The sequence below is a fragment of the Microtus pennsylvanicus genome, chromosome 11 (genome assembly GCF_037038515.1).
Source record: "Microtus pennsylvanicus isolate mMicPen1 chromosome 11, mMicPen1.hap1, whole genome shotgun sequence".
NCBI lineage: Eukaryota > Metazoa > Chordata > Mammalia > Rodentia > Cricetidae > Microtus > Microtus pennsylvanicus.
Genome location: NC_134589.1, coordinates 16,044,508 through 16,070,906, shown reverse-complemented (window position 1 = coordinate 16,070,906; position 26,399 = coordinate 16,044,508). Strand labels below are relative to the sequence as shown.

General features: G+C 38.6%; 1 protein-coding gene across 12 annotated transcripts in view; it reads left to right on the top strand.

Annotated features, from left to right (window-relative positions):
- Positions 1–26,399, top strand: part of Tanc2 (tetratricopeptide repeat, ankyrin repeat and coiled-coil containing 2) — a 299,825-nt gene that overhangs the window by 226,264 nt on the left and 47,162 nt on the right. For all 12 annotated transcript variants that reach the window (XM_075990388.1, XM_075990393.1, XM_075990392.1 and 9 more), the window contains one exon: positions 2,189–2,796. In XM_075990388.1, the coding sequence (XP_075846503.1) occupies positions 2,189–2,796 (608 nt within the window). The remainder of the gene's footprint in view (positions 1–2,188; positions 2,797–26,399) is intronic.

Below are 26,399 nucleotides of genomic sequence, written 5' to 3'. Positions count from 1 at the left end.
TTATTATTACAAATTTTCACCTCCTTCCCTCCTCTTACTTTAAAAAATAACTTTCTTGATAACTATTAAGAGCTCATAGAGTTCTTGAAAACCCAAGAAGAAGGTATAAACTGAAGAGTATATACTCATTCTACTATTTTGTTAGATCCCACTTAATAGTTATTAATACACAGAAGAGTCACAGTAAGCCTCCTCCTTTTCCTTTCCTCTGCCCTTTACTATTATTCCTGTATATTGGCAAATTATATTTACTGTCCTTGATACCTCTAGTCCTGCCATCTTACAGATGTTTACTATTACTCTGCAGGTCATTTGCGTTACAGAATCTGGATCAACATAATAATCTTTACAGCTAAAATCATAGCAATCTAATTATTGAATAATAGCTTGGTTGTTCAAATATAAATAGGAGAGATCTCCAGGAACACAATCTTCTGTTTGGTGTTTGTTTTGCTTTTTAACAACATTTCACTGTATAACTCAGCCTGCCGTCAAACTTCCTGCCTCATCCTCCCAAGTACTGAATTTACAGATGTGTAACACCACACCTAGCTATGATCTCTAGTCTTGATATTTAAGCATAAGCAATATTGTCCTGATATCTTCTCTAACATGATATCATGTATAATCGAAGAAGCAATTTTAAATGTCTAGGTAGATAGAGCAGAAAAGCCTTAATTTTTCAACTGTACCAAAGAGTAGGCAGCATACTATGCATATTCTAGATTTTGTGCATAAGTCCAAATTTCAATCTCTTTATCCATAGAGACCTACACTCTCTTCAATGAAGACTTACTGACAATTATTTTCTTCCTAAAATCGTGTGTGAGTTTTCATTGCTTCCATAGACATTTCTTGGATATTTAGAGTATTGTTGCTACGCTGTCCTAATGAGTGAGAATTCAGTAATGAATAAAACATGAAATGTCTCTGCTTTCATAACACTTTTTTAGTAAGGAACACAAAAATAAATATAATTAAACATATTGTAATATTATGGGTAATGTCAAATACTACGAAGAAAATAAAATAGTATAAAGAGATAAAAATGATGGTTGTTTCAGGTAGATGGGAGAAGCCCCTATAAGGAGCGTTAGAAAGTGGTGAAATATCATCTACCTTTTTAAAGATCTATCTTCTGGTTGTATAAATAATAAATTATAGAATAGGATGGAGAGTATTCGCAGAAATACAGGTGATTGTTGATGATGTCTTAAACTAGTGATAATGGTAGAAACTATGTGAGATAATAGGTTTGGGAAATAATCCCGAAGGAGAATAAAAACAGTTGATGAGCCAGGTGTGGTAGTTCATACCTGTGATGTCATCATTTTGAAAGCTAAGGCAATAGAATCAAGAGTTCAAGGCCAGAAAATCTACATAGTAAAATTGAAAAAGAAAAAACACAAACTAAGTGTGACTATGAGCAAGAAAACAAGAATGAGTCCGGGGGTTTGGGTGAATACATGAGTTCAGGAGCTAAGATCACAGATGCCTCCAAGGGTTTAGTGTCAGGGGCAGGGGCAGCAGCAGCAATTTGTTGACTTGAGGAATATCTTGTTGAGTGAGTCTAAACTTTAATAATTTTTATTTAGTCATATTAAGTTTATCTGTGAAACATGAAAGTCTAAATTTCTGGATATACCAAGATACAGGGTGAAAACTCAGGGAATTAACATATCTGGCAAAATTGACATATTTAAACTTTTAGAGAGTAAGAATGACTGGAGAAGGAAGGAAAATTAGTAGAGACCGTAGCCTGAGGTGGGCTAAGAAATAAAAATGATATAGCAAAAGAGGCTAGGTGAAACTAGTCAGTTTACAAGAAAAAGAGGATGTGTTCTAAGAGGAGGCTGTGGGTGGGTGTGGTCAGCTGTCAAGCACTGCTGAGACCCTGAGACAAGGAGAGCTGAACGCTAAGTGTTTGATTTGCCAAGGTTAAGATTATTGATAATCTTGGCAATAACCCTTTTTAGTGGAGTGGTAAGGTTTCGGTAAAGCCAGAGTATATGGAATAAAGAGAATGAAGAGAAATGTTCTTCAATTTGATCCTAATATCATGCTTAATATTGTTTTCCTCGTTGGCCACTCAGAAATTTGAACTTATTCTGGACCTCATAGTCTATAAGAGTTAGGGAAAACCGAAGGTCTTTCTATCTCTCTCTATCTCTCTCTCCATCTATTTTAGGAAATTACCAAGTTGCTGCCTTTCCATAGGATTTTTTTGGATCGACTAGAAGAGAATGAAGCCATAGACCAAGACCTTCAGGCTTACATCCTGCACCGGATTCATAGCAGCTCAGAGATTCAGAATAACATCTCACTTAATGGCAAGATGGACAATACTACATTTGGCAAACTCAGTTCTCACCTCAAGACCCTCAGTCAAGGGTCTTATCTATACCTGAAACTAACATTTGACCTCATAGAGAAAGGCTACCTAGTGCTAAAGAGCTCTAGCTACAAAGTGGTTCCTGTTTCACTCTCTGAGGTTTATTTACTCCAGTGCAATATGAAATTCCCAACTCAGTCTTCCTTTGACCGGGTGATGCCTCTCCTGAATGTGGCAGTGGCCTCTCTCCACCCACTTACTGATGAACATATCTTCCAGGCCATCAATGCTGGGAGCATTGAAGGCACACTAGAATGGGAAGACTTTCAGCAAAGAATGGAGAACCTCTCCATGTTCCTAATCAAGCGCAGAGACATGACTCGAATGTTTGTGCACCCCTCTTTTCGAGAATGGCTTATCTGGAGAGAAGAAGGAGAGAAAACCAAATTTCTCTGTGATCCCAGGTAAGATATAGATCTGTGTTAAGTAATTCTGAGCCTGTTTTAAATTTATGCATAGAGCATGGATATTAAAGGAAGTGGAAATTGCTATTCATTTGAACGCTTCCCACAGAGAAGATTTTTCTCTTCTCTCCGAGGCCAAGCTACAGTGAGTTTAGCAGTGTACTACCTATTCCTCGGGCTGTGACTCACCAAAGAAGCTAAAGCTCTGAGCCTGCTGGGTTTTTATTGCCCCTGTGGCCCTGCTGTTCACCAGACCTTAGACAACTGTGCTTGTGGGCATGCCTCCCAGCTTAGTTCTTCATGCTGATTCATTAGAAAGCTAGTTCCAGATTTTGATGGTGATATTAAATCAGGCAGAAAAGAATTTATGATATTTTCCCAGAGCATGAAAAGAAGAGGAACTGTTGAGTCCTGTAAGAACTATAGCATTTACATGATCCCAAACCTTAGGCCCACATAAATGCAGGAATAATTCCTTCCTCTTACCATTGGTAAGCATTAAGCAAGGTCTTATAGTATAATACCCAGACTAGTACAATTTCAAAGAAAGTTTTGAGAGTGTGCCTTTTCCTACCCTGCCTTTGTCAAAATAGACACTTCATGAGTGTCCTAACAGTCCTGTGACTAGGTAAAGAGCAACACCTTCTGCTACTAGCATTTTGAGGCACAGCTTTTTAAAGCAAACAGTAACCAAATCTGTGTCTCTTGAATGTGTTATATGTTCATGTAACTATTTCGCTGTAAGGTAGCACCCAGTCTTATGTCTTCTGACCTTCAACAGATTCCTGAAAGTGCAAAGAGGATCAACACATATGCTTCATAGCTTTTCTTGTTCACATATTCCTATGATAGAGTTTAATTTATAAATTAGTCACAGTAAGAAGTGAAAAACAATGACTCAAAGTGGTATGGTGCAATAAAGGTGACATGAATGTGGCCTCTCAAGCGATATTATTGTGCCTTTATATTTTCCACTTAAAAGAGACACTTCACAAGTTCACAAAATCTCTTTGGCATATCCAAATTGTCAATCAGCAATACTACACTTTGACTTTAGGGACATTATTACATAAAATAAAGTTTATTTTATACACATGTATTGAGGTTTATTTTGGGGGTAAGCCCATTAAACCTCTCAGTGTTCAAAAAGATTCGCTATAGCAAACAAAAACCTGACTAAGTAGGTCTGGGGGTAAACAAAATAAATTAACTCACATAAATTTTTTCATCATGTCCTGTTTATTTTTTCTATGCTCTCTCCGACGCTTCCTTGCTCTTCCTTACTGTTCCTCTTCTCTTTTCCTCCTTGTTCTACCCATCCCATATGGTTTCTAGTTTATATACACATACATAGTCAGCAATTCCAAAGGTGATAACAATAGTACCAAGCATGCATTTCACAGAATCACAAAATCTGGTTGGACTTGGCCATGAGGTGGCTTGCCTCTCAGAGGGGCAATGGCTGTGAAACTAATTAAGAATCAATACAAAATTCTAAGAAGTTGTTTTCATGGACTGACTGTATTTCTTAAGTGTAACTAGTTAAGCTAGAAGTTTGTGAATAATTATAGAAAACACAACAGTGTGGTTGCACTTTTGCTTCCTTCCTTTTTCTGGGAGCATAGTGCTAGTAAGCAGTAGTAACCCCCGGGCCTGAGAGGAAGGCAAAAGGTACTTGATTTGCATCAGTCTAGCTAGCTGAGTTAAAGAGAATTTCTTTGGAGACTTTGCTTCCAACTCCAGCAGGGTACCTGCCAGCCCCAGGAGAGAATTTCTTTCTCTGGGGCTGGTTTAACAACTCAAGCCTTTTTCCTGTATCTCTAGGGGTAAAGGCATAAACAGTTAATTTCCTGGACTATGATTTTATGCTGATTGAAGCCAAGGTAAAGAGTAAATACAGAGTATTAATAGCTTCTTAGGATAGAGCAAAAGGCCAATAGTTTATACCTTCCTGAGTCTGCTGCTAGAGCAGACATATTGTCTCTCTGCTCAATGCTCCTTTCTTGCCAATGAGTCCTGTCAATAAGAATAGTTGTGGGAGATTGGCCTTATGTATATTTGACTATGAAAACAAAGGTTTGGCTGAATGAATGCTTAAAGGTATCCAGTTGCCAGTACAGGAAAAGTCGGGTTTAAAGAATGATTTATACACTGCTGGGGTATTTTGGGATGAATCCCATTATGGAAGGGAGAAACCTCATGATTTCACAGGATTTCTACAGAATTGGCAGTGACTATCTAAAAGACAGGTGTTCCGGAAGCTTTGCAAGTTGACTTATCCATATGGAGTATTACTCCTACAAATTTGTTGAGTAGATCTGTCAGCTGTACATTTACTATATAATACTTGTGGACTTTCCTCACACAACAACAGTATGCTAAGAGGACTACTAAGTGATTAGTAGTTATATCTTATTATATAATTGTATATAGAATATCTACAGCATGGATACATTAAACAAAGAAATGGCTTAGGTCCCAGGCAGGACAAAGTAGGGTAGTATGAGATTTCATCACAATACTCAGAAAACACACAATTTAACTTACAAATTGCTTATTGATGTATTTTTTATTTAATATTTCTAGTTGATCTTGGCTAACACCCTGGAAACTGAAATGGCAGATAAGAAAACTATTGCAAATCTTGTTGATATTGCTTCTGACACTTGAAGCATATAGTTAAAAACTGTATAGTGTGTGTGTGTGTGTGTGTGTGTGTGTGTGTGTTTGTCCAGATTTACTTAATAAATACTTTGAAGCCAGTTCCCAAACAATCTCTTCCTGACTGATTATTTTCCCATCCTGAAATATATCAGACAATTGGAAAGCAGGTAAGGTTTCAAGACTAACAGACTACCACTGAAAGAATATCTTTCTTACAAAGGAGGAAATCCTCAAGGGCTCACAAAAGAAAAAAATAGAGGGTTTTTTGGTTTGTTTCTTTGTTTGTTTTGCTTTGCTTTGCTTTGTTTTCTTTTGTTTTTCCAGACAGGGTTTCTCTGTGTAGCTTTGAAGCCTGTCTTGGCACTCGCTCTATAGACCAGGCTGAACTCAAACTCACAAAGATCTGCCTGCCTCTGCCTCCCAAGTGCAGGAAGTAAAGGCATGCACCACCATTGCCTGGCAAAAATACAGTTTTTATGTAGCATGTTTTAGCTATATGGGCCTGCTCCCCAGTATTGTTTATTAACTGAGAGCAACAGCAGGCTGGTACAGACACTTCCAGCTTCAGGTGCTGGGTGGTCTGTTCTTTGATGATTTAATAATGCAGCTGCTGAATGGCCATCATATTTTATTTAATAGAGAACAGAGTACCAGGAATTATCAAAAACACCGCCCTTACATTTCACTTCAGTTGAAATTCAAGCTCCTCCTCAGCATTGGACAGCACCAGCCTTGTTAATTCAGTGTTCATCTCATGGTTGAGATTCCCGGGGCCAACCAAGTGGAATTTCACTGAGACCTAACTAGAAAATCCTATCTAGCCTTTCAGAGAAAATGGCTACAACTACTTTTCATTCTGTTTTTGTCTTTATGGCTTTCAGCTTCCGTTTCTTATACATCTTTTCCCTTCTGTTTTCCATGTTCTCTTCAGTTCTGTCTAGAGTACCCTGTGTCCTCAGTAAGCCAGAATTGGCTGACTCAGTGCCTGTAATCATACCAGCTATGCCAGGATTTGGCATGTGCATGTCCAGAGAGAACTCTCAGGGACAACACAGCATTGTTTCTTCTCATCCATTTGCTAGACTGTAAGCAGCTGTTCATTCTGAACTTGTTGACTCTATTAAGGAATTAGACACAGGGAAAACATTCTGCTGATGTCAAAAATTAGTTAATATTCATCAAAAGTAGAAGTAGACTACCTAAGGAAGGGGTTTCTTTCTAAACAAAAAAGATCTGGGGTGGTGTAAGGAAGAGCATTTGTGGAGGTCAGTGCCACAGAGCTGATGTTGAACTTTCTTGATTTTAAATATCAGAATGCCTATTGTCCCAGAATTTGGACAGAGATTTGACATAATGGAGAGAACTATTTAACATTCACCCACATAATTTTAATAGAAAGAAATGGGTTATAAACAGTCTCTTTCCCTAGCTCAGTAATTGTGTAGGGAGGATTAAGCAGTCTGTTGCTGGAGAAATCATTTATATCATCAGAACTTGGTTTGTTACAGGATCACACTGTGTAGAGCAGGCTGCAATCCTCCAGCCTCAGCATCTCAAGCATGCACTACCATGCCCAGTTAAAACTTGGTTCTGACATCAAAACCTTTGGTGTTTTGCGTCTTGGTGAGAATGTCTGGGAGCACTCGTAGGCCTAGACCTTATAGCCTTACTGTGCTTCTGCTTCCCACTGTTCATCAGTGTCAGAGCCTGGATTTGATTTATCCTGTTTTATTCCCTTGGGATTGAGATATAGATTAACACACTAATCTAATAAACTAATCCCCACTATTATGCTAATAGTGAGTAGGTAGAAAACCCATTTGAGGTGACTTGTGCGTTTTAAGTGAAGTGGCTGAGAAAAGCACTGGCTTTTCCTTCCCAGCCCATTAGTGACTCTTAAAGTAGGAACTTGAAGCTGGTAGATAACTGGGGGCTCCCAGCCTTGTGGTGCCATCTGACTACTGCTTAACATTTCTGTACCACATTGGGCTCAGCCTGAATAAATTTTCATACATTTTTCTGTTTCTTTTCTTCATTATTTCAATTTTCATGATACCTCCCTAAAAACAGCTATCAGATTTAACATTTTGCTGGGGGAGGGGACTATTTTGACACAGAAATTAGAAATTTGGGCTTATTTGTCTTTATTTTTAAGTATTTGAATTAAGCATAGTAAACTTGTGAAACTCATATAATTAATGGAGAGCAGAAACAACCTAAACTATGAAATCACGATATAAAAGCTTAAGTTATTTTTGACCTGATTTCCTCAAACTAAGAATGAGTAAATAGAAGGGAGACTACACAAATCCTTTACTATACTTGTCCACTTAACTTACTTTCTCATGACCAGAGTTGATTGCTTATTAATGAGGGGGGGTTGTTTCTTTCTTTCTCTCTTTCTTTCTTTCTCTCTTTCTTTCTTTCTTTCTTTCTTTCTTTGTTTTAAGATGTATATGGGCATGAATTACATGTTTGCTTAGTGAATTATCTTTTAGAGACTTGGTGCTCTTGGAGCAGAGTGTCAGGTAAGCCATTTGTATAAGGTTGAGAAGGAAGAAGAGGAGTCTAGAGAGGTGACTCGGCACTTAAGAGCAGTGCCTGTTCTAACAAGGACCCAGGTTCACTTTCCAGCACTCACATGGCGGCTCATTACTACTTATAACTCCAGTTTCAGAAGGTCTGACACCTCCGTACGGACATACAGCAGGCAAAACACAAAAGCACGTGAAATAAAGATAAATTTTTTAAAAAATAAGAAGAGAGCCGGGCGGTGGTGGCGCACGCCTTTAATCCCAGCACTCGGGAGGCAGAGGCAGTCGGATCTCTGTGAGTTCGAGGCCAGCCTGGTCTAGAAAGAGCTAGTGCCAGGACAGGAACCAAAAGCTACGGAGAAACCCTGTCTCGAAAAATCAAAAAAAAATAAAAAAATAAAAAAAAATAAGAAGAGAGCATCTCCCCTAAAATGAAAATTATCTATGCCAAAGCTCTGTATAGCCAATGTACAAAATGACAAATTATTGTTAGTGGGATTTTGTTTGTTCTTCTAATCCAGATGTGAACCTCCAAGTGGGATAACATTTAATCTTACTCTCAGTGAAGCACAAATTAGTTAGTGCAGTGTCTCACAGTAAATCCATAAGTGTGGAGTAGGTTCTGTTTCCCGAAGTGTCTTTAGAGACTTAAGCAAGCTGATGAAACATGGAAAGAAGACAGAGATTCCTAGGACTAAACCAACCCTTAGGCATTCTGATGCACCATAAATCCCCCACTAACACCTGACTCTTTGTAGGTGACCCTGCCACCCGTGAGAAACTGGCTCCTTGCTGTCTTTTTCACTTCCAAGGTTTTTCTGTCATGGAGGAGGAAATCGATATTCTGATGTCATGGTTTAGACATTGTGTTTTCCAGGGAGAGTTTTCTTTGACCTTAGTATTACTGAGAAATTATCTAATTTAATCAAGGAATACTTTTTCCTATTACCTAATCATCATCAAAAAATAAAGTTTAAACTAAAATGTAAAGTAGTACTTTTCTGACCCAAAGTCATGTTTTTGTGATATGATACAAATGAGGACATATATGAAAATCTAGTATGTCCTTGAGTTTTACAAGTTTGTTTTTCTTCTACATAAATCATTAGTCAAATAAGTAAAGTATTTCTGTCTTTTAAACTGTCTAACAAAAGGTTAGGGAGATAGCTAAATGGTAGTGTTTGCCTCAACTAAAATGTGAAGTAGTACTTTTCAAGTATAAGGCGCTCAATTCGATCCCCACCATCGTAAAGAAGGAAGGAAGAAAAGTAAATCAGCTCTCTGATGTGTTGATTCTTACCCATAATCCTAGCTTCAGGGGGCTGAAGCAAAAGGAGTTAAAGGCCAGTCTGGACTACTCATCAAGACCCTAAGTCTAAAAGTAGAAAAACTGTCTACCATCAGAAGATGGGCATAACATTTATTTTTCCTTTTCCAAATCAAAAAGTAAGTTTTTTAAAGGCTGATAATAAGAATTTTAAAAGCCCAGTTTAAACTGAAAACTACATGTACTGTTCCACTGTCATAAAAACCCATGAGAAATATGCTAAGTCAATATACACAAAGTTCTGCTTATGATGAGGTACAGAAAACATTGCTTTATGACTTGATCAGCTCAAATTCTCAGCCATTACTATTCATGGAACTTTTATAGAAGAGCCAGCATATAAAATACCAAAAGGGACTTGTATTCTTCTAGAGAGTAACCCTGCTTTGTCTTCTTAAATATGCATATATAGCTTATTTTAAAGGTAGTTATAGTCTGTATAGAAAATACTGGCCTAGAGGAGTCAAGGACACCACAAGAATAAAGCCCACAAAATCAACTAAACAGGGCTCATAGGGGCCCAGAGAGACAATCAGGAAGCCTCCATGAGTCTGACCTAGGTCCTTTGTATATATGTTATGGTTGTGTGGCTTGCTGTTCTCGTGGGACTCCTAACAGTAGGAACGAGGGCTGTCTCTGACTCTTTGGTCTGTTTTGGGAACCCTTTTCCTCCTACCTGGTTGCCTCATCTAGCCTTGATAAGAGGGCATGTGCCTAGTCTTATTGTAACTTGTTAGGCCATGTTCTGTTGATATTCCTGGGAGGCCCGCTCTTTTCTGAAGGGAATGGCTTAAAATAACTTTATCTAAAACTGTAAAAATGGTAAAGACATAGACAGGTGATTAAGGCCTCCTTTGTTTGTTAACTTAGTCTTATGTAGCCTGGGCTTCCCTTGAGCTCATAATTCTCCTGCCTCAATTTCCCAAATTCTGAAAGTATAGGCATGTACCCATGCCCAAAAAAGGCATTTTTAATGCTTAAAGTAGCATAAAGTGTTATGGAAAGACTTCAGTTGGTAAAGTGCTTGCTGTACAAGCTTGATGACCTGAACTTGATCCCCAGAACCCACATAATAGAAAAGCCAGGTGTAATGACACACACTTTTAATCTCAGCACTGGGAAAGTATGGATAGATAGATTCCTGGAACTCACTGACCAGCTAGCCTGCACTGGTCAGGAAACTCCAGGTCCCACTGAGAGATCCTGTCTCAAAAAAATAAAGATGACTGCTCCAGAGGAACTAAACCCAAAGATGAACCTTTGCCTCCCCATATGTGTGCATGCACACATACACACACATAAATGCACCCCCATGAACACTTACACACCTACACAAACACACACACACAAAGGAGGCATACAAAGTGAGGCTAATTTATCCTACTAATAAGCCTCTAAAATAACACTAACCAAATCAAAAGAATCCCAGAGGTTGTCAAACCAGGATTAATGGCACAGCAATCAGTAGGAGTTATTGCCAGCTTAGTGAGACTTGACAACACATTTTCTTTTTTGTGAGCAGAGCAATTCACTCCACTGTCTCCAGAGACTTTCAAAAGCAGCTAAAACTCCATGTTTAGTCAAAATCAACACTAATAGCTTTCTACCCTCTTAACTATAAGAACCCACAGCTGTGAGATTTTCATTTACTGACGCCATCAGCATATCTAATTGGTTCTAAGTCCCAAAATTGATTTGTAAGTACCCATTTATTTTTATCCCCACTGGCCACACCCTGGTCTCCCACATGGATTCATCTTTCTTCTTACCCTCGTCCAGTCTATTCACCAGCAGCAACCAGAGAGGTTATTTTCAAACACAGTTCTGTTTCTAGAACGTGACTGTTTCTAGAAACCCTTCAGTGCCTTTTTTTACTATCAGAACAAACCAAAGCCCTGTATGTGTAAATAACTTCTGCTTGCCTCTAAGTTGTAGTTTTCTTCCACTTACAGAAGTTTCTTTCCCACTTTTAGACCTTGCACTGAACAATTTCTGCCTCATTACACAGTGAGACCTCCCATTGCCCCTTCAGACTTTAGCTTATTCCTCACTTCCTAAAAGGGGCTTCTGTTTGTCACCTTACTAAGTCGTTCCTGGATTCTGAGTCTTTATTTCTATTTCCTTTCTAATGTGTATTACAATTTATTAATTTATTGGGTGTTAATAGTTATTTATTTACTTTTCCCTTAGAATTTGAGTAGCTTCAATGAGGTCAGTAACTTTTTCTATCTCATCTTTGTCTTCCTAATGACTAGTAGACTGATTGGCACACGGTAAACACACTGCAAATTTTTAATGATAAATTAATAACTGAAAAATTGTAAGTACTACTAATTCTAACCCCATCACATAGAATCTTAAGCATACTCTTTCACAGCTCCACAGATAATATCTTTTTGCCCACTCTTACTGCTTATGCCCCAGGAATAAGTGAAAACATGCATCCGGCATCCAGCAAGCATCAATAAGTGCTTATTAAATGATGTATTTGAGTTACAGAGTTAAGTACTGCCAGGGATATAAGTAAGAAAGAAATAAGGACTTACAGTTTAGTGGTTTTAATAGACTCATTCATAGCTAGCAATAATTCAAAGCAAAGTACGGTGTTAAACATATAAACAAAGAGTTAAGGGACACAGAAGGAGTGTGAGAAATTGACAAGCTTTATATGGTTACTGTTACTTCAAATTATGACAATCCAGTATAATCATAGCTCTTCTACCTCATGAAACCTCGCCACCTGCCTGAGGACCTCACTGGTTCAGAGGTGTTCATTCTAGAGCAATGATGCATTTGTAGAGCAGAAAAGCCCTAGAAAGATTGAAGCAATGTAGAAAAAAAAGCATTAAATTCCTATGCAAATTGACTATTCCCAAAAATGCTGTTTTATTTCTAGAGGGATTTAGCTTTAGTAGACTTTACTTCTAGTTCCAGTTCATCAGGCTCTTACATATATACATCAGATTGTAAACAGCAGCCCAATGGAACTAGAAAACATTTTGAACTCAGCTTCCAAGAAAAAGTTGTGAAAAACTATATGGCTCAGTTCAGAGTATTTGCCCTGCACAAAGCCCTGGGTTGGATCTCCAGCACTACATAAAATTTGTACACACCTGTAATACCAGCATTTAAAAGGTGGAGGTGTAAAGATCAAGAGCTCAAGCTTATGAGCAGTGGTGGTACACCTTTAATCCCAGCACTCAGGAGGCAGAAGCAGGTGAATCTCTGTGAATTTGAGGCCAGCCTGGTCTACAGAGCGAGTTCCAGGACATTGAGAGCTGTTACACGATAAAACCCTGTCTCAAAACACAAAACAAAAAAGAATTCAAGCACATCCTTGACTATATAACAAGTTTGAGGCAAACCTGAGCTACATGAGACTCTTTCTAGGGAGGGAGGGAGGGAGAAATCATGTATGTATGCATATACATTCATACATACATATATACATACATACGTATGGGGAAAATACATAGTAGTACTGTCTGATTAAGGTTAATAGGATTATTGTACAGACATGGATTATTTTTGCTGAGAATGGATAATAATGAGCAGACCTTTAAGGTAGCACAACTAAAATTTAACTATAGACAGGGTTCTTAAATTGAAAATTAAGGATCAAGTTGTCAATCTGTTCTCAGCATTTGAGTCATATTTACATTCATTTCATAATCTTCACCATGGCAACAGAAATATCTGCAAGTTCAAGGCTGCACTGAGTAGTGAAGTGGAAAATTCATCTGGAAGTTTTCGTGTTGCTCTTCCTGATACCCATCTGCTTAGTGTTCTTCACTAGTGAGGATTTATGGGACTTCTACAGTAAAAGCTGGCCAGCCACTAGAGAAACTAGAGATACCTGTGGTCTAATAAAGGGGAGTCAGACAAGCAACCAACAATAAATCATAGCATAATGTGTCACAGAAAGAAGAAATGCTTTTTAGAAAAGGTAGCATTCAAATTCTGCCTTGAAAAATGACTTGGATTCCATTGGAGAAATTAGGCCTTTGTAAGCATTAAAAAATATATATATAGTGGCAGAACGGAAGTAGGGAGGAGTGTGAAGATATGCTGTGTCTTTGGGGGGTTGGAGTAACTGTAATGAGAAAACAATAAACCTGGTCATAAAGAATGGCAAATATTATCCCTAAGAAGAAAGCCTTGAATGGCATCTTTGAGACTTTACAAAGGACCTTTATCACTATTTGCGGAGAAGAAACTGGTCAGTAAGCTCTGGTGATGAGGAAGACAGCTCTGACAAGCGACATATGGAAGGTAGGCTGAAAAGGGGGAGACTGTAGGGTGGGATTCTAGTTAGGGGGCTACACTAGAATTCTAATTAGGTAAGAAATGCTATGACTTGTAGCCTGAGGGTGGTGAACAAAGTATATGTCAGAGAGACATTTCAGAAATGCTCCTAAATATTTAGGAGGTAAATCGAAGGTAAAGATGAAGGGATCAAAAATGACTCCAGAACATTTGGGAATGATGGAGGATGGTATTGCCCTTAACCAACATAGAACTTTCTAGATGATGGGCTAGCTATTATCATCAGTCCAGGGGGAAGAACATGCCCCTGAGGAGGACATGAGTCCCATTTGGGACACATTCAGAATGGATTGCTTCCAAGGAAAGGTACACAGGCTGTATTTAGAGATGTTGGAGATGTGACTTTGGAAGATGGGCTGAATGGAACATTCATAGTGTGATGTCAGTAAATCAATAGAAACAAAGAACTAAACAGTAACCCCAGGCTGATGTGGGATTTCCCTCTGTATGCTGTGAATATGTTTTATTGCCGTTAGTTAATAAAGAAGCTGCTTTCTGCCAATGGCTTAACAGAATAGAACTAGGTGGGGAAAACTAAACTGAATGTTCATTGCAGCAGTATTCACAGTACTCAAGGAATGGAAGCAGCCTAGGTGTTCATCAGCTGACAGATGGGTCAGGAAATTGTGGTCCATATACACAGTGATGAAGCATCATCCTTTGCAGCTCATAGATGAAACTGGAGATTGTTAAGTAGAAAAGCCAAACTCAATGTAATAGGCATAGAAAATTGTCAATGACTAGTAGTCCAGCTTAGAAGCATATAGTTCTGGTGAAGCTTTATTTGTACAAACAAGATATCACTACATTTCCCTTTTATCTAAAAGTTAAAAAGGTTAAAACATACAAGAAAAACTGTATACAATAAGTACAATATATACGTCGACAATGTCTTGTCCATTAATAATTGATAAATTTAAAGAAAATACTCCATATCTATCCTATCTTGGCGAGTCCAAAAGTTGTACCTAATTCACTTTCTATTCTAACTTACATTATCAAAACTATCTTTTTATGTCTCTCAACGTTATATACTTTATATTTCTTCAGTGAATTTCTTTTCTGTATCTCATAACAAGGAAAACTATAAAGTTCAACTCCATCAGAGACCCGAGAAAGAAATAATACTACCTGAGTAAACATATATTGCTCTCGCAGAGGACCTGAGTTTAAATCCTATCAGCTCACACCTGTTACTCCAGTCCCAGAGAATCCAATGGCTTCTGCTGACCTCCTTCATGACACCAAATATGCGTGTAGTGCACAGACAGTCACGCAGATGTGACATCCATGCACACAAAATAAATAATTTTAAAATAGAGAACGAAGGCTTCCAAACTTTTTTTATAAAGCGAGTATTGTTCTGATACCAAAACAAGATAAAAGCATAACTTAAAAAGAGAAAATTACAGACCAGTTTCTGTAATGAGCATACATGTAAAAATTCTCAATAAAATACAAACCAAATTTCAGATCACATCAAAAAGTCATTTATCATAACCAAGTTGACCTTTGCCATATGTAAATAAGTAAATGAAATTTTTCACATAAATGGACTCAAAGACTCATGATCATCTCAATAGATAAAGAAAATATCTTTGACAAAATCTAACGTCTCTGCATTATAAAAGTCATGTAGATGCTAGGGATGGAGGAAGCATACCTCAGCATAATAAAAGCTATCTATAACAAGCCTTTAGCCACCATCATGCTAAATGGAATAAAACTCAAAGCAGTCCGGCTAAGATCAGAAACAAGGTAAGCGTCTCTACTCTTTCCACTTCTCCAAAATATATTACTTGAAGTCTTGGAGCAATAGAATGAGAAGGGAATAAAATGGATACAAATAGAAGTCAAAGTATCTCTTTTGAAGATAATAGGATTCTATATATGAGTCTAAGGAATATACACACACATAAAAACAAAACTTGAGTTTATAAATACATTGAGCAAGTTTCAAGATACAAAATTAACTCATAAAAGTCAGTAGTTTTCCTCTCTCTGTACCAATAACAAATGTACTGAAAACAAAAATCAGGGCTACAATTCCAGTCACACAGTAACTACAAAAAATAATAAACTAAGTTTGAATAAATCTAACCAAGGAATTAAAAGACCTCTACAATGAAAACTTTCAGACACTAGAGAAAGAAATGGAGAAAGATACTGGGAGATGGAAAGACCCCCATACTCATGTATCAGAAGAGCTAATCTTGTAGAAAAAGCAATTGACAGATTTATGCCATCCCAATAAAAATTCCAAGGTCCTTCCTCACAAATTGAGGGGAAAAAATCTCATAATTTGTATGGAAACACAGAAGACCAAGGACAGCCAAAGCGGTACTGAGCAAAAATAGTTCTACAGAATATATTACCATACATGATTTTAGTTATGATACAGGGCTGTAGTAATAAAAATGCAGTGTGGTACTAGCACACACAAACACACACACATAGATCAGTGCAACCGAATAGGGGACCCAAGTATAATTCCGCACAACTACAGCTACCTGATTCTTTACCAAAATACTAAAGACATACATTTGAGGAAAGATAGAATTTTTAACAAACAATGCTAGGAAACATGGATTTCAGCATTCAGAAAAATGAAACTAAATCTCTCCCTACAAAACTGAATTCTAAATGAATCAAGGACCTCAACAAAGGACCTGATACCCTGAAACTCCTAGCAAAAAAAGTAGGGAATATGTTCAATATCTATGTGTATATGCCAGCAAAAAGTAACTTCTGGGGGAAAAACAAACAAACAAGCACTGAATCTGCCTTCTAAAAGGTAGTGTAAGGTTCTTTGCCGCCCAGGAATACAATGTTGGCTTAGCTAATCTGTTGTCTGGGTTTCTGTCCTGCCTGATTTCTGTCTTCCCACCAGGTCCCATAGCCAGTTAGCCCCAAAGAAATCACACAGAGGTCTATATTAATGATAAACTGGCCCATAACTCTTAAAACTTGTATTAACCCATTATTCTTATCTATGTTAGCCACATGGCTTGGTACCTTTTTCAGCAAGGCAATTACATCTTCCTTCTTCTGTGATTGTGACAGGACTGGGGAGGAATGGGCTTCCTCCTTCCCAGAATTCTATTCTCATTGACCCGCCTCAACTTCCTGTCTGGTTGTCCTACCTATACTTACTACCTGGCTACTGGCCAATCAGCATTTATTTAAAACATAATTGACAGAATACAGACAATTGTCCCGCACCATTAATCAGAGAAAATCTTTCTGAACTGGACTGGAGAGATGGCTCAGAAGTTAAGAGCACTGGCTGCTCTTCCAGAGGTCCTGAGTTCAATTCCCAGCAACCACATAGTGGCTCACAACCATCTATGAGATCTGGTGCCCTCTTCCGGCAGGCAGGCATACGTGCAGGTAGAACATTGTATACATAATAAATAAATAAATTTTAAAAATCTTTCTGAACTTAGAGAAATTCTTTTAAATTCTCACAGTGTATTTCTGAAGCTCAGGAGCTACAAAACATACTGAAGGAAAATGACACCTTTGTCTTCATACAGCTGACAGAAAATGAGGCAAGCAAAGGCAAAAGCGCTGATTCCTTCATGTCCTAAACAATGATTGCCTGGTGACATATGAATGTCTCTTACCAAAAATAGTACTTTACCATACCATCCTGTGAATGACTATTTTCTAAGCACAAAAAAAAAACCACACCCAAGAGGAACAGTAATGTAAAGCGGCTTCCCTCTTTCCCTCTAATGCGTGTTGGGCTATGGTGGAGAATCTGTTGGTGCTGCCCCCTTTGTGTTAGCTGTCTTGTAGATTTGAAAATGACTTCGTGTTTGCTGGAATAAGTGGCAGTTGTTAGACACAGGGAGCCTTTTGTATTGATTGGTTAATAGTGATAGAAAATGGGAACTGTCACAAAGCACAAGAGCTCCTCTTCTGATCCCATGATGGAGTCTGAGCAGTTTTTCTGTAAGGTATAATTTTAGCTTTTCCAGAGAACCAACGTCTGAAGGTAGTGTTTTAGCTAATGCTTATTTCACTGACATTGAGATCTCAAGTCTCTTCTCACTCCTGCTCTTTCTCTGTCTGTCCATCCTTCTATTGTCTGTCTTTCAACCACACTTCACACTGAAGATACTGGTAACTTCTAAAGTAAACATTAAAATCAGGAATTTTTCCCACAAAAAGTTTTTTTTTGTTTTGTTTTTTTGGTCTATGTGTTTCTATTTTGTTTTTTTTTTTTTGTTGTTTTGTTTTGTTTTGTTTTTTTGTGGCAGGGTTTCTCTGTGTAACAGGCCTGTCTGTCCTGGAACTCACTTTGCATACTAGGCTGACCTCAAACTCACTGAGATCCGCCTGCCTCTGCCACCCAAGGAATTAAAGGCATGTGCCACCATTTCACAGTGAAATTTACTTTTCATTCACATGAAATCCAGAGGTACTGCATGGTTGGAAGATGTCTGTTCTACACAGTTTGGAGGGCAGGAGGAAGCTAGTCTAATGGAGACTGCCATCTTTTAACACAGTGTTTCTGGGGTTTGATGTTATTAGCTGGCAGGCTGGAGAAGACAGATAAAGTGCAGGAGCAGATTTTTCTGGGCCAGGTCTGAGGTAATGAATACCATTTCTCCCCACATTTCATTAAACATAACTCAGTCACTACCCAACCCTCACTCCTTGTTGAATGCAAGGCCATTTCCCAAGAACAAGCCTTGACTGGAAGGAAAGCATCACCTTGTAGGTGGTAGCCAGCTCTGCATAGTCTTATCTCACTAGGTCTCCCTAAGTAATTCTCCTTATTTGCCTCTATAATATACAAGCATTCCACAGCACAGACATACTGTGTCAACCCGTATTAAGATAGGGACCTCACCAGCTGGCTGTTAGCATGTTAACATCTGACCATCACACAATGTCAAAGCATCCAAGTCGTGTTCTCTGAAACATTAAAGTTTTATCGGTTGAGTTTGTCATCACAAAAGCTAAGAAAATTAATATACCTTCACATTACTGACCAAGACTACAATGATGAGCAAACATCCATGCCTGAAATACTTAGATTCACTTGTTAGCATATTTCAGTTCTACAAATAAAAATTTCCAGTACTCCCTAGAGTACTAAGTGAAAATCTATTAGAAAAGCAAATATACTGCCGTTGTAATCATAAAGCAGTTAAATGGGGATGAGGCAGAGTGATTCTTGCTTTAGAAAGGATTTTTCTCTGAACTCTTACGGCACAAGAAACCAAGTCATCAAATGGCAGTAGCTCCTTGTAACTCAAAGTTGTCATGGGTAGGTTTGGTTTGTCTCCAGTAATGTATTCCAAGGGGCTACTGATATCTACAAGTAAAAACAGAAGAGGATCTCCCCTCACCTACCTCCACTAGTTCTGGATAACACCTTCTCTGACTTTTGTTAAAGCGTGTGTATTCAGGAAAGAGAAGAAAAGACAGTGTGGGTAGGGTGAGACAATCCTCAACTCTGACCAGGGATTGCTTCTCTCTTATCTAAAATCAAATATACAAGGCATCATGGTGGATTGTAACTGTAATCTCAGCAATCAGGAGGCTGCAGAAGGAGGATTACAAATTGGAGGCCAGCCTGGGTGGGTGGGTATGTGGGTGTGTGTCTGTCTGTCTGCCTAGCTGCCTGTCTGTGTCCCCCGTTGGCTTACAAAAGAGTTTCACAATAGCCCAGAATGGAGTATAACAAAGGTTTATTTATTTGGGGATAAACTCACAGAAAGAGTACCGACCTGCAGTCCTCTGCTTGTGCACTGGGGGTTGGAACCGAATCTAGCAGCCAAGAGATTTTTTTTTTGTCTTCATTAATAGTACATGAGATCATACCCAAAGTGGACCAGTATCTTAAAGGCTATTGGCTGAAGGAGTTCCCACAACACCTCCCCCTTTTTTCTAAATAAGAAAGTTCTAAGCCTAATACAAAACAATATACAATAAGAACAAATATCAAGTATTGTCCAGGGTAAAGAGGCAAAAACATACATAAAAATTAGAATTACAACCAGCATGAACAACATCAAACAAGAAATATATGCTAAATGTTTCCATAGTTATCCTATCTTAAGGAGTCTAAGTCTTATATTTAAAATGGCTTGGCTAAGTCATGAGAGAAAAGTAACTATGTCTACCTAGTCTTCAACCCAATTAAAGACCCGAGAAGGGAAGTTATATTACTTGAGTAAACAGGAAGTGCAATCAAGCAACTTCCAAAAGGTGCAAGAAATGACAGAGACAACTGGCTACCTGAGCAATCACCCAAATTCTCATTTGCAATGTTGGAGCAACCAACTTTGGCTAAGGCCTAGAGTATCTGACAGACCATTTTCAGAGGCAGGACAGTTTGAGAAACTGTCTTACCCTGTCTTAGCAAGGTGTGGCAGTCTTTTTGCTTATATCCTCCTTATCCAGTCTGGACACCATGTGTTTTTGTCAGTGGTCAAGGCAGAGGCAGTTCTTTGCCCAAAGGCCAGTTTTGCCAATAAGAAAACAAGCTCCAAATGGAGTGTCTTTGGTGCCCAACATTTTCTTGGGAATAGATAAATGCTGCCAGGAACAATTGTGTCTCATGCCAACAGACTGACAAACTGCCAATATAGGCAATTTGTCTCTGTCAATTCTAGAGTTTTGGAAGTTGCTTGCAATACACTTGTTTACTTAGGTAATATTATATCCTTCTGGAGTCTTTAAAGAGTTGAAGACAGATAATTATAGTTTTCCTTAGTTATGATAAAGTATAAATTAGATATAAAACTTTAAACCCAAAAAGATAGGATATATGATAGAGTATTTTCCTTAATTTGTCAAATATAAATAAACTAAATATTGTAACTATAATTTTTCTTTGATAACTGTTTTATATATGTAATTTTACTATGTTCAAGTTAAAACCCTCCTTTTTAGTTAGACAGAAAGGGGGAGATGATATGGGATGTCCTATATATGCGTTGCTTTTATTGCTTAATGAATAAAGCTACTTTGGCCTATGGCAGGGCAGAATATAGCCAGGCTGGAAGAGATATAGAGAGAAATTAGGCAGAGTCAAGGAGATGCCATGTAGCTGCCGAAGGAGAAGGACACATTGGAACCTTACCGGTAAGCCACAGCCACGTGATGATACACATATTAATAGAAATGGGTTAATTTAAGATGTAAGAGTTAGTTAATAAGAAGCCTGAGCTAATAGGCCAAACAGTGTTGTAATTAATATAGTTTCCATGTGACTGTTCGGGTCAGGGCAGCCGGGAACAAAAGAGCAGTCTCCGTTTACATCCCCTCCCTTTCTCCTCCCTGTCACTCTCTTCTCTTCCCCTTTCTCCCTCTTATTTTCATCCCCATCTTCCTCTCTTCCAGCCTTACCTTGGCATGAGTTGTTGTGTTCCACCAAATTCCTGCCATAATAAACTGAACTCATGAGCACGACAAATCCTTCCTCTGTTGAGTTGTTTCTGTCAGGTATTTTCTCATAGTGGTGAAAAGTCGGACATAGAAAGTAGTCATTCTTTCAGTATTGCATTTTGCATTTTGTTATATAAGATAGAAATGGAAAATAGTTGTTTTTAGTAAGTCACACTTAATTCTTACTACAGTCCTGAAAGCTAGACATTGCTGCCTCACCAAGAGGTTACCTAGCTTGCTTGCCCTTGGTTATAAAGCTTGTGAGAGGTGTGGCAGAACTAGGATTTGAATGGGTTTGTTTCACTTTGAGAGCTGAACGGCAGCACTGAATGCGGACAGGAGAGCTTGCAGGGTGACTTTGAATCACGGGCAGTCTTACAGTGTGCAAATAATCTGTCCTCACCACTCCCGCTCGACTATAGTCTTTATAACCACTTTGAACCTATCTTAAAGTCTATCTTCATTGCCATAATCTTCCATTAGAAAGTATGCTTTCTGTTTGGTCATAACTAAAATTACACCTAACAGAGTTCATGCTGCTTGATTTGTTAGTTCATAGTTTCCCAAAACGCTAATTAAAAATTGTTGACCTTGGGCAGGAGAGATGGATCAGCAGTTAAGACTGCTTGCTGCTCTTGCAAAAGGCACAGGTTTGGTTCTCAAATCATATGCAGCAGCTCACAATGACCTGTAACTCCAACAACAGGGACTCTGACACCATCTGGCCTCAGCCTCACAGTGCACATAAACTCATGTAGGCACACAGACATACATGTAAATAAAGATAAGTACACCTAAATTTGTCAACATAAATGATTGATTATTTTAATTATATTAGAAATTTAGTGTTTGGAAGGCAGTGGCAGGTGAATCTCTTTAAGTTCAAGGTCAATCTAGTCTATATAGCAAGTTCTCCAAGCCAACAAGAGCTACATAAGAGAGTCCCCGTCTCACAAAAAAATAGTTATTTATACTGGTGGGTTCTTGTTCATGTTCCACTAAATGGGGTAAATAACATTTACTCCTATACTTACAAGTATAGTGTTTTTACGATAATCTAGAAATTGTTATTTTGGAAACTATGATATACACATCTGAAGTGTTACTGCTTAATTGCTTAGGAGTAGTTGTATGAAAAACATGGCTTCTGTTCCCAACAGATTAATAGAAAGCCTGATTGAGAAACAGGCTTTGAATATCCTTCGAATACCATGCTGAGGATTTTCTTCAGTTTCATTCTGCTGTTATGAGAAACACCATGAACAATAACAACTTAAGGAAGAAAGGGTTTATTTCAGCTTCCAGATTACAGCCCATTGTCGAGGGAAGTCCAGGCAGGCACTTGAAGGCAGGCCTGCTTACTGTTGTTCCACACAGTATTACCCCTGACCAAGGAAGTACAACAGAAACCTGGGAAGAATGATGCTGCTTGACTTGAACTCTGGCTTATGCTCAGCGAGCTTGCTTATGCAGTCCAAGCTGCCTGCCTTAAGGCCCTCCAGCATCAGTTAGTAAGACAAACACACACTGCCCATAGATATACTCACAGATCATGATCTAGCCAGTTTCCCAACTGAGCCTCTGCTCTCAGATGACTCTAGGCTATGTCAAGTTGATAGTTGAAGCTAATCAGAACAGGGTTTAAAAGGATGTACTGAAGGAATTTTAAGTCATTGAAGATTTTTTTAGCAAGATTTTGATGAGCTTTTGCAGTAGTGTATTGTTGAAATGGGCCAGGTAGTGAATACTGAAATAGAGTAGAAACTTCCAGGTGAGGAAGTTGAAGGAGAAAAATTGATGCTGGGTTTTTATGCCTAACTGGCCCTGTTTGAAAAAAAAAAGTTAGTCTTAAAGTTTTGTTTTTAAGGAAAAGTTCCAACTTCAAAAGATAACTTTCATTTGACAGTAATGGAGGTAGAGAGAGCCAGCAGGCAGCTAAAAAAGTGAAGGAAAAAAATAAGTCTCTGTGTTTGAGATGTCTCTGTGGGAGTCATTCACATTAAGGTAAAAGTTAAAGCCAGGAGACAAGAGCTACCTAGAAGGAAAAGAAGGCAAAGGCATTACATCACTGGAAAAACAATGAAAGAAATACCTGCATATTGTCACGGTTGTTGAGAGATAGCAGGGTTTTGTTTGTGGTGTCTTTGAGGGGAGGGAGGGTTGCTGTTGGTTTGTTTTTGGGGGGGGGTTGTGTGTGTGTGTGTGTGTGTGTGTGTGTGTGTGTGTGTGTGTGTGTTTGTTTTGGGGGGTTTTTTTGGTTGTTTTTTTTTTTTTGTTTTTTTTGGTTGGTTGGTTGGTTGGTATTTCAGGATGGGGTTTCTTTGTGTAGTCCTAGGTGTCCTGGAACTAGCTCTGTAGACCCAGACTGGTCTCAAACTCAGATACTGCGTATGTCTGCCTCCTGAGTACTGAGATTAAAGGTGTGTACCACTATGCTTTAGGAGATAGTTTTAATGAAGCAGTAAGTAGGGGCTAATGCTCGAAGGAAAAAATAAGAGAAAGAAAATACCAAAGGAGCTGGACGGTGGTGGCACACGCCTTTAATCCCAGCACTCGGGAGGCAGAGGCAGGTGGATCTCGGTGAGTTCAAGACCAGCCTGGTCTACAGAGCTAGTTCCAGGACAGGCTCCAAAACCACAGAGAAACCCTGTCTCAAAAAAAAAAAAAAGAAAGAAAGAAAGAAAAGAAAAACAAAATACCAAAGGTTAAGAGAAGCATCACAGCTAAGAACTACCAATGACATTAGAGAGCGAGGAGCCAAGGAGATGATCCGAGTAGAAACAGATTTGCACAAGTGAATAAGACCACATGCAGACTTTAGTTTAACTGGTGGTACTGTACTTTACAGAAGAAAAGAACAGCATAAATTGCTGTTACCTTTTGTATCCCAAACACCATAAGCTTTGGGTTCTGTGAGCTCTTCAGAATTGTTGGGTTTTTTTTTTCTTTTTCTTCGCTATATAACACAGGCTTGTCTCAAACTTGCAATCCTCCTGCCTCAGCCTCTTGACTACTTTCTAGAATTACAGGTACAGGCCCAGCAAAGTCATTCTTTTATAAAAATCAAAAGGAAACGAATGACAGTTGTCACCCTCATCTCACCCTGTATTATGTGCTATTTATATACTCAGTGGCCAATCAATAGCAGTAGTAACAAACGTTGTTGTCTCTAGGTGCAAATATACACTGGAGAAATTCAAGCATCTTAGTATAAATTCATGAAATCACTGGGGCAAAATCAGTTCTGTGTCTTAACTGAAAATCCTATTCACTGTGGATACAAGTTTTTTTGTTACCTTTTAATTCCAAAAGACATGGATTCTCCTTCAGGACTTAAAGCTTAAGAAATAGGTCAGAGGCCTGTATTCAGAAGCTGTTGTCACAACTGTGCAGTTATGGCTGAGTCACTTAAAAAAATAATCCTTACACCAGGAAAACTCCACTAGTTTTACTGTTACTGGCTAGATGGAATTTTGAGGTCTCTGCCTCTGTTATAACTAACTTTCCTACCAACAGTTTGTTGTCGGTGACAGTTCAGTGGGCATTTTCAGATGACATAAGTGTGAAACAACCCTGTGCTCAGGCCTCAAGATGATAGTGATGAGTCTACGCAGATTAACCCTGTCTAGGCATTCTTCCAGCTAAGTCATTTCCTTCCCCTGTGATTAGCTTTGGTAAAAAGCATTCTTTGTAGTCTAGAAATTCTATGAAGACAAAATTTGGAATTGTTTTCAAAATCCTACTGAAATGAAGATTCTAGAATGGTGTACACATACATATATATAAAAATATGGAAGCTGCCTCACCTCATATCCTCCAGGTTCAAAAGGAGAAAGGAAGAGGAAAGAAGGAGAGAGGGATGAAAAGATCTAGTCTCTTCCCCCTCCTTGTTTGTTTGTTTGTTTGTTTGGAGGCCTTATTGCTGTGTATCCCAGGCTATTGCCCAGGACACAGGAGGTATATCATGATACTCATAGGAATGAGAGAACAACTTAAAGAAATTGATTCTCAACTTCTGCCAGGGGAATTCTTAGCATGAAAATTTGGTCATCAGGCATGGTGTCATGTACCTACACTGCTGGGACCCTAATACCCAGAGTTTTTTGTTGTTGTTGTTGTTGTTTGTCCTAAAAACATAGTTAACATTTTTACATGAATTAGACTGCATTAGGTATTTTGAAGAATATTAGTGATCTAGATTTTCTTTCAGTGATGTAAATAGGAATACATACATGTATATCTCACATATACCACACAAACATATCTTAACACATAAAAGGATATATTGCCTGGGGATATAACTCAGTTGGTAAAGTGATTCCCTAGTTTGTAAGAAAGTTTGGGATTGATCCCCAGCATCACATAAATCAGGTATGGTAGTACACACCTGTATCTAGGACTCAGGAGGTAGTGGCAAGATCAGAAGTTCAAGGTTAGACTGGTAAGATGGTTAGAGGGTAAAGGTACTTTTTATCAAACTTGATGGATGACCTGAGTTGGATAACCTAGACCTGTTACATGGTAGGAGAAGAATGATTTGCACATGTTGTTCTCTGGCCTTTGCATGCATACACGCATACATACAGAAATGTAGTTTTAAAAAATAAAAATGGGTTTTGAGGCCTAGGTAGCCTCATGTAGCATGATACCCTGGGGGTGGGGGAGAAATCATTGAGCTAGGAATTTAGCTCAGTGAAGTATTTAGCCCTTGGCTTGCTATTCAGCATCACAAATAGTTGGAGAGTGCATGCTCTTTGTGTGTGTGTGTGTGTGTGTGTGTGTGAGAGAGAGAGAGAGAGAGAGAGAGAGAGAGAGAGAGAGAGAGAGAGAGAGAGAGAGAGAGAGATTAACACTTAAAGATAATCATTAGGATACTTTGAGCTGGAACAGAAGATTCTAATAAATGGATTAAACAGAAAAATAATAATTGCTTTATTTCAAGTAGCCCCAAATTAAAGTAGCGTAGATGCTACACAGTAGGGCTCAGGCTCAATTCTCCAGGACTTTTTAGCCTAACTCTGCTTTTGACTTTGTCCTCAGGACTGCTGATCACATGATTTAGGCCAGGAAGACAGTTCTGACTGCCTTGAGCTTGTAAGACAATATCCAAGGGGTTGGAAGAAGGCCTTTCTCTTTCATGAATAAATTAGGAGTCTGTTATCAGAGAGATAGAGAGGAGTTGATGGTATCGGGAAACAGTTTACTGGAGGAGAAAGCATGTAACAGTGTGGTAAACATTGTACTAGAGATTGTAAGTCTCTACTGGTGGCATCAGAAAGAACATAGTCCACTGTGCTCAGCTGGACGGAGAAGAGGCTCGGTAGAGGCTGTCCAGAGGCGACTTT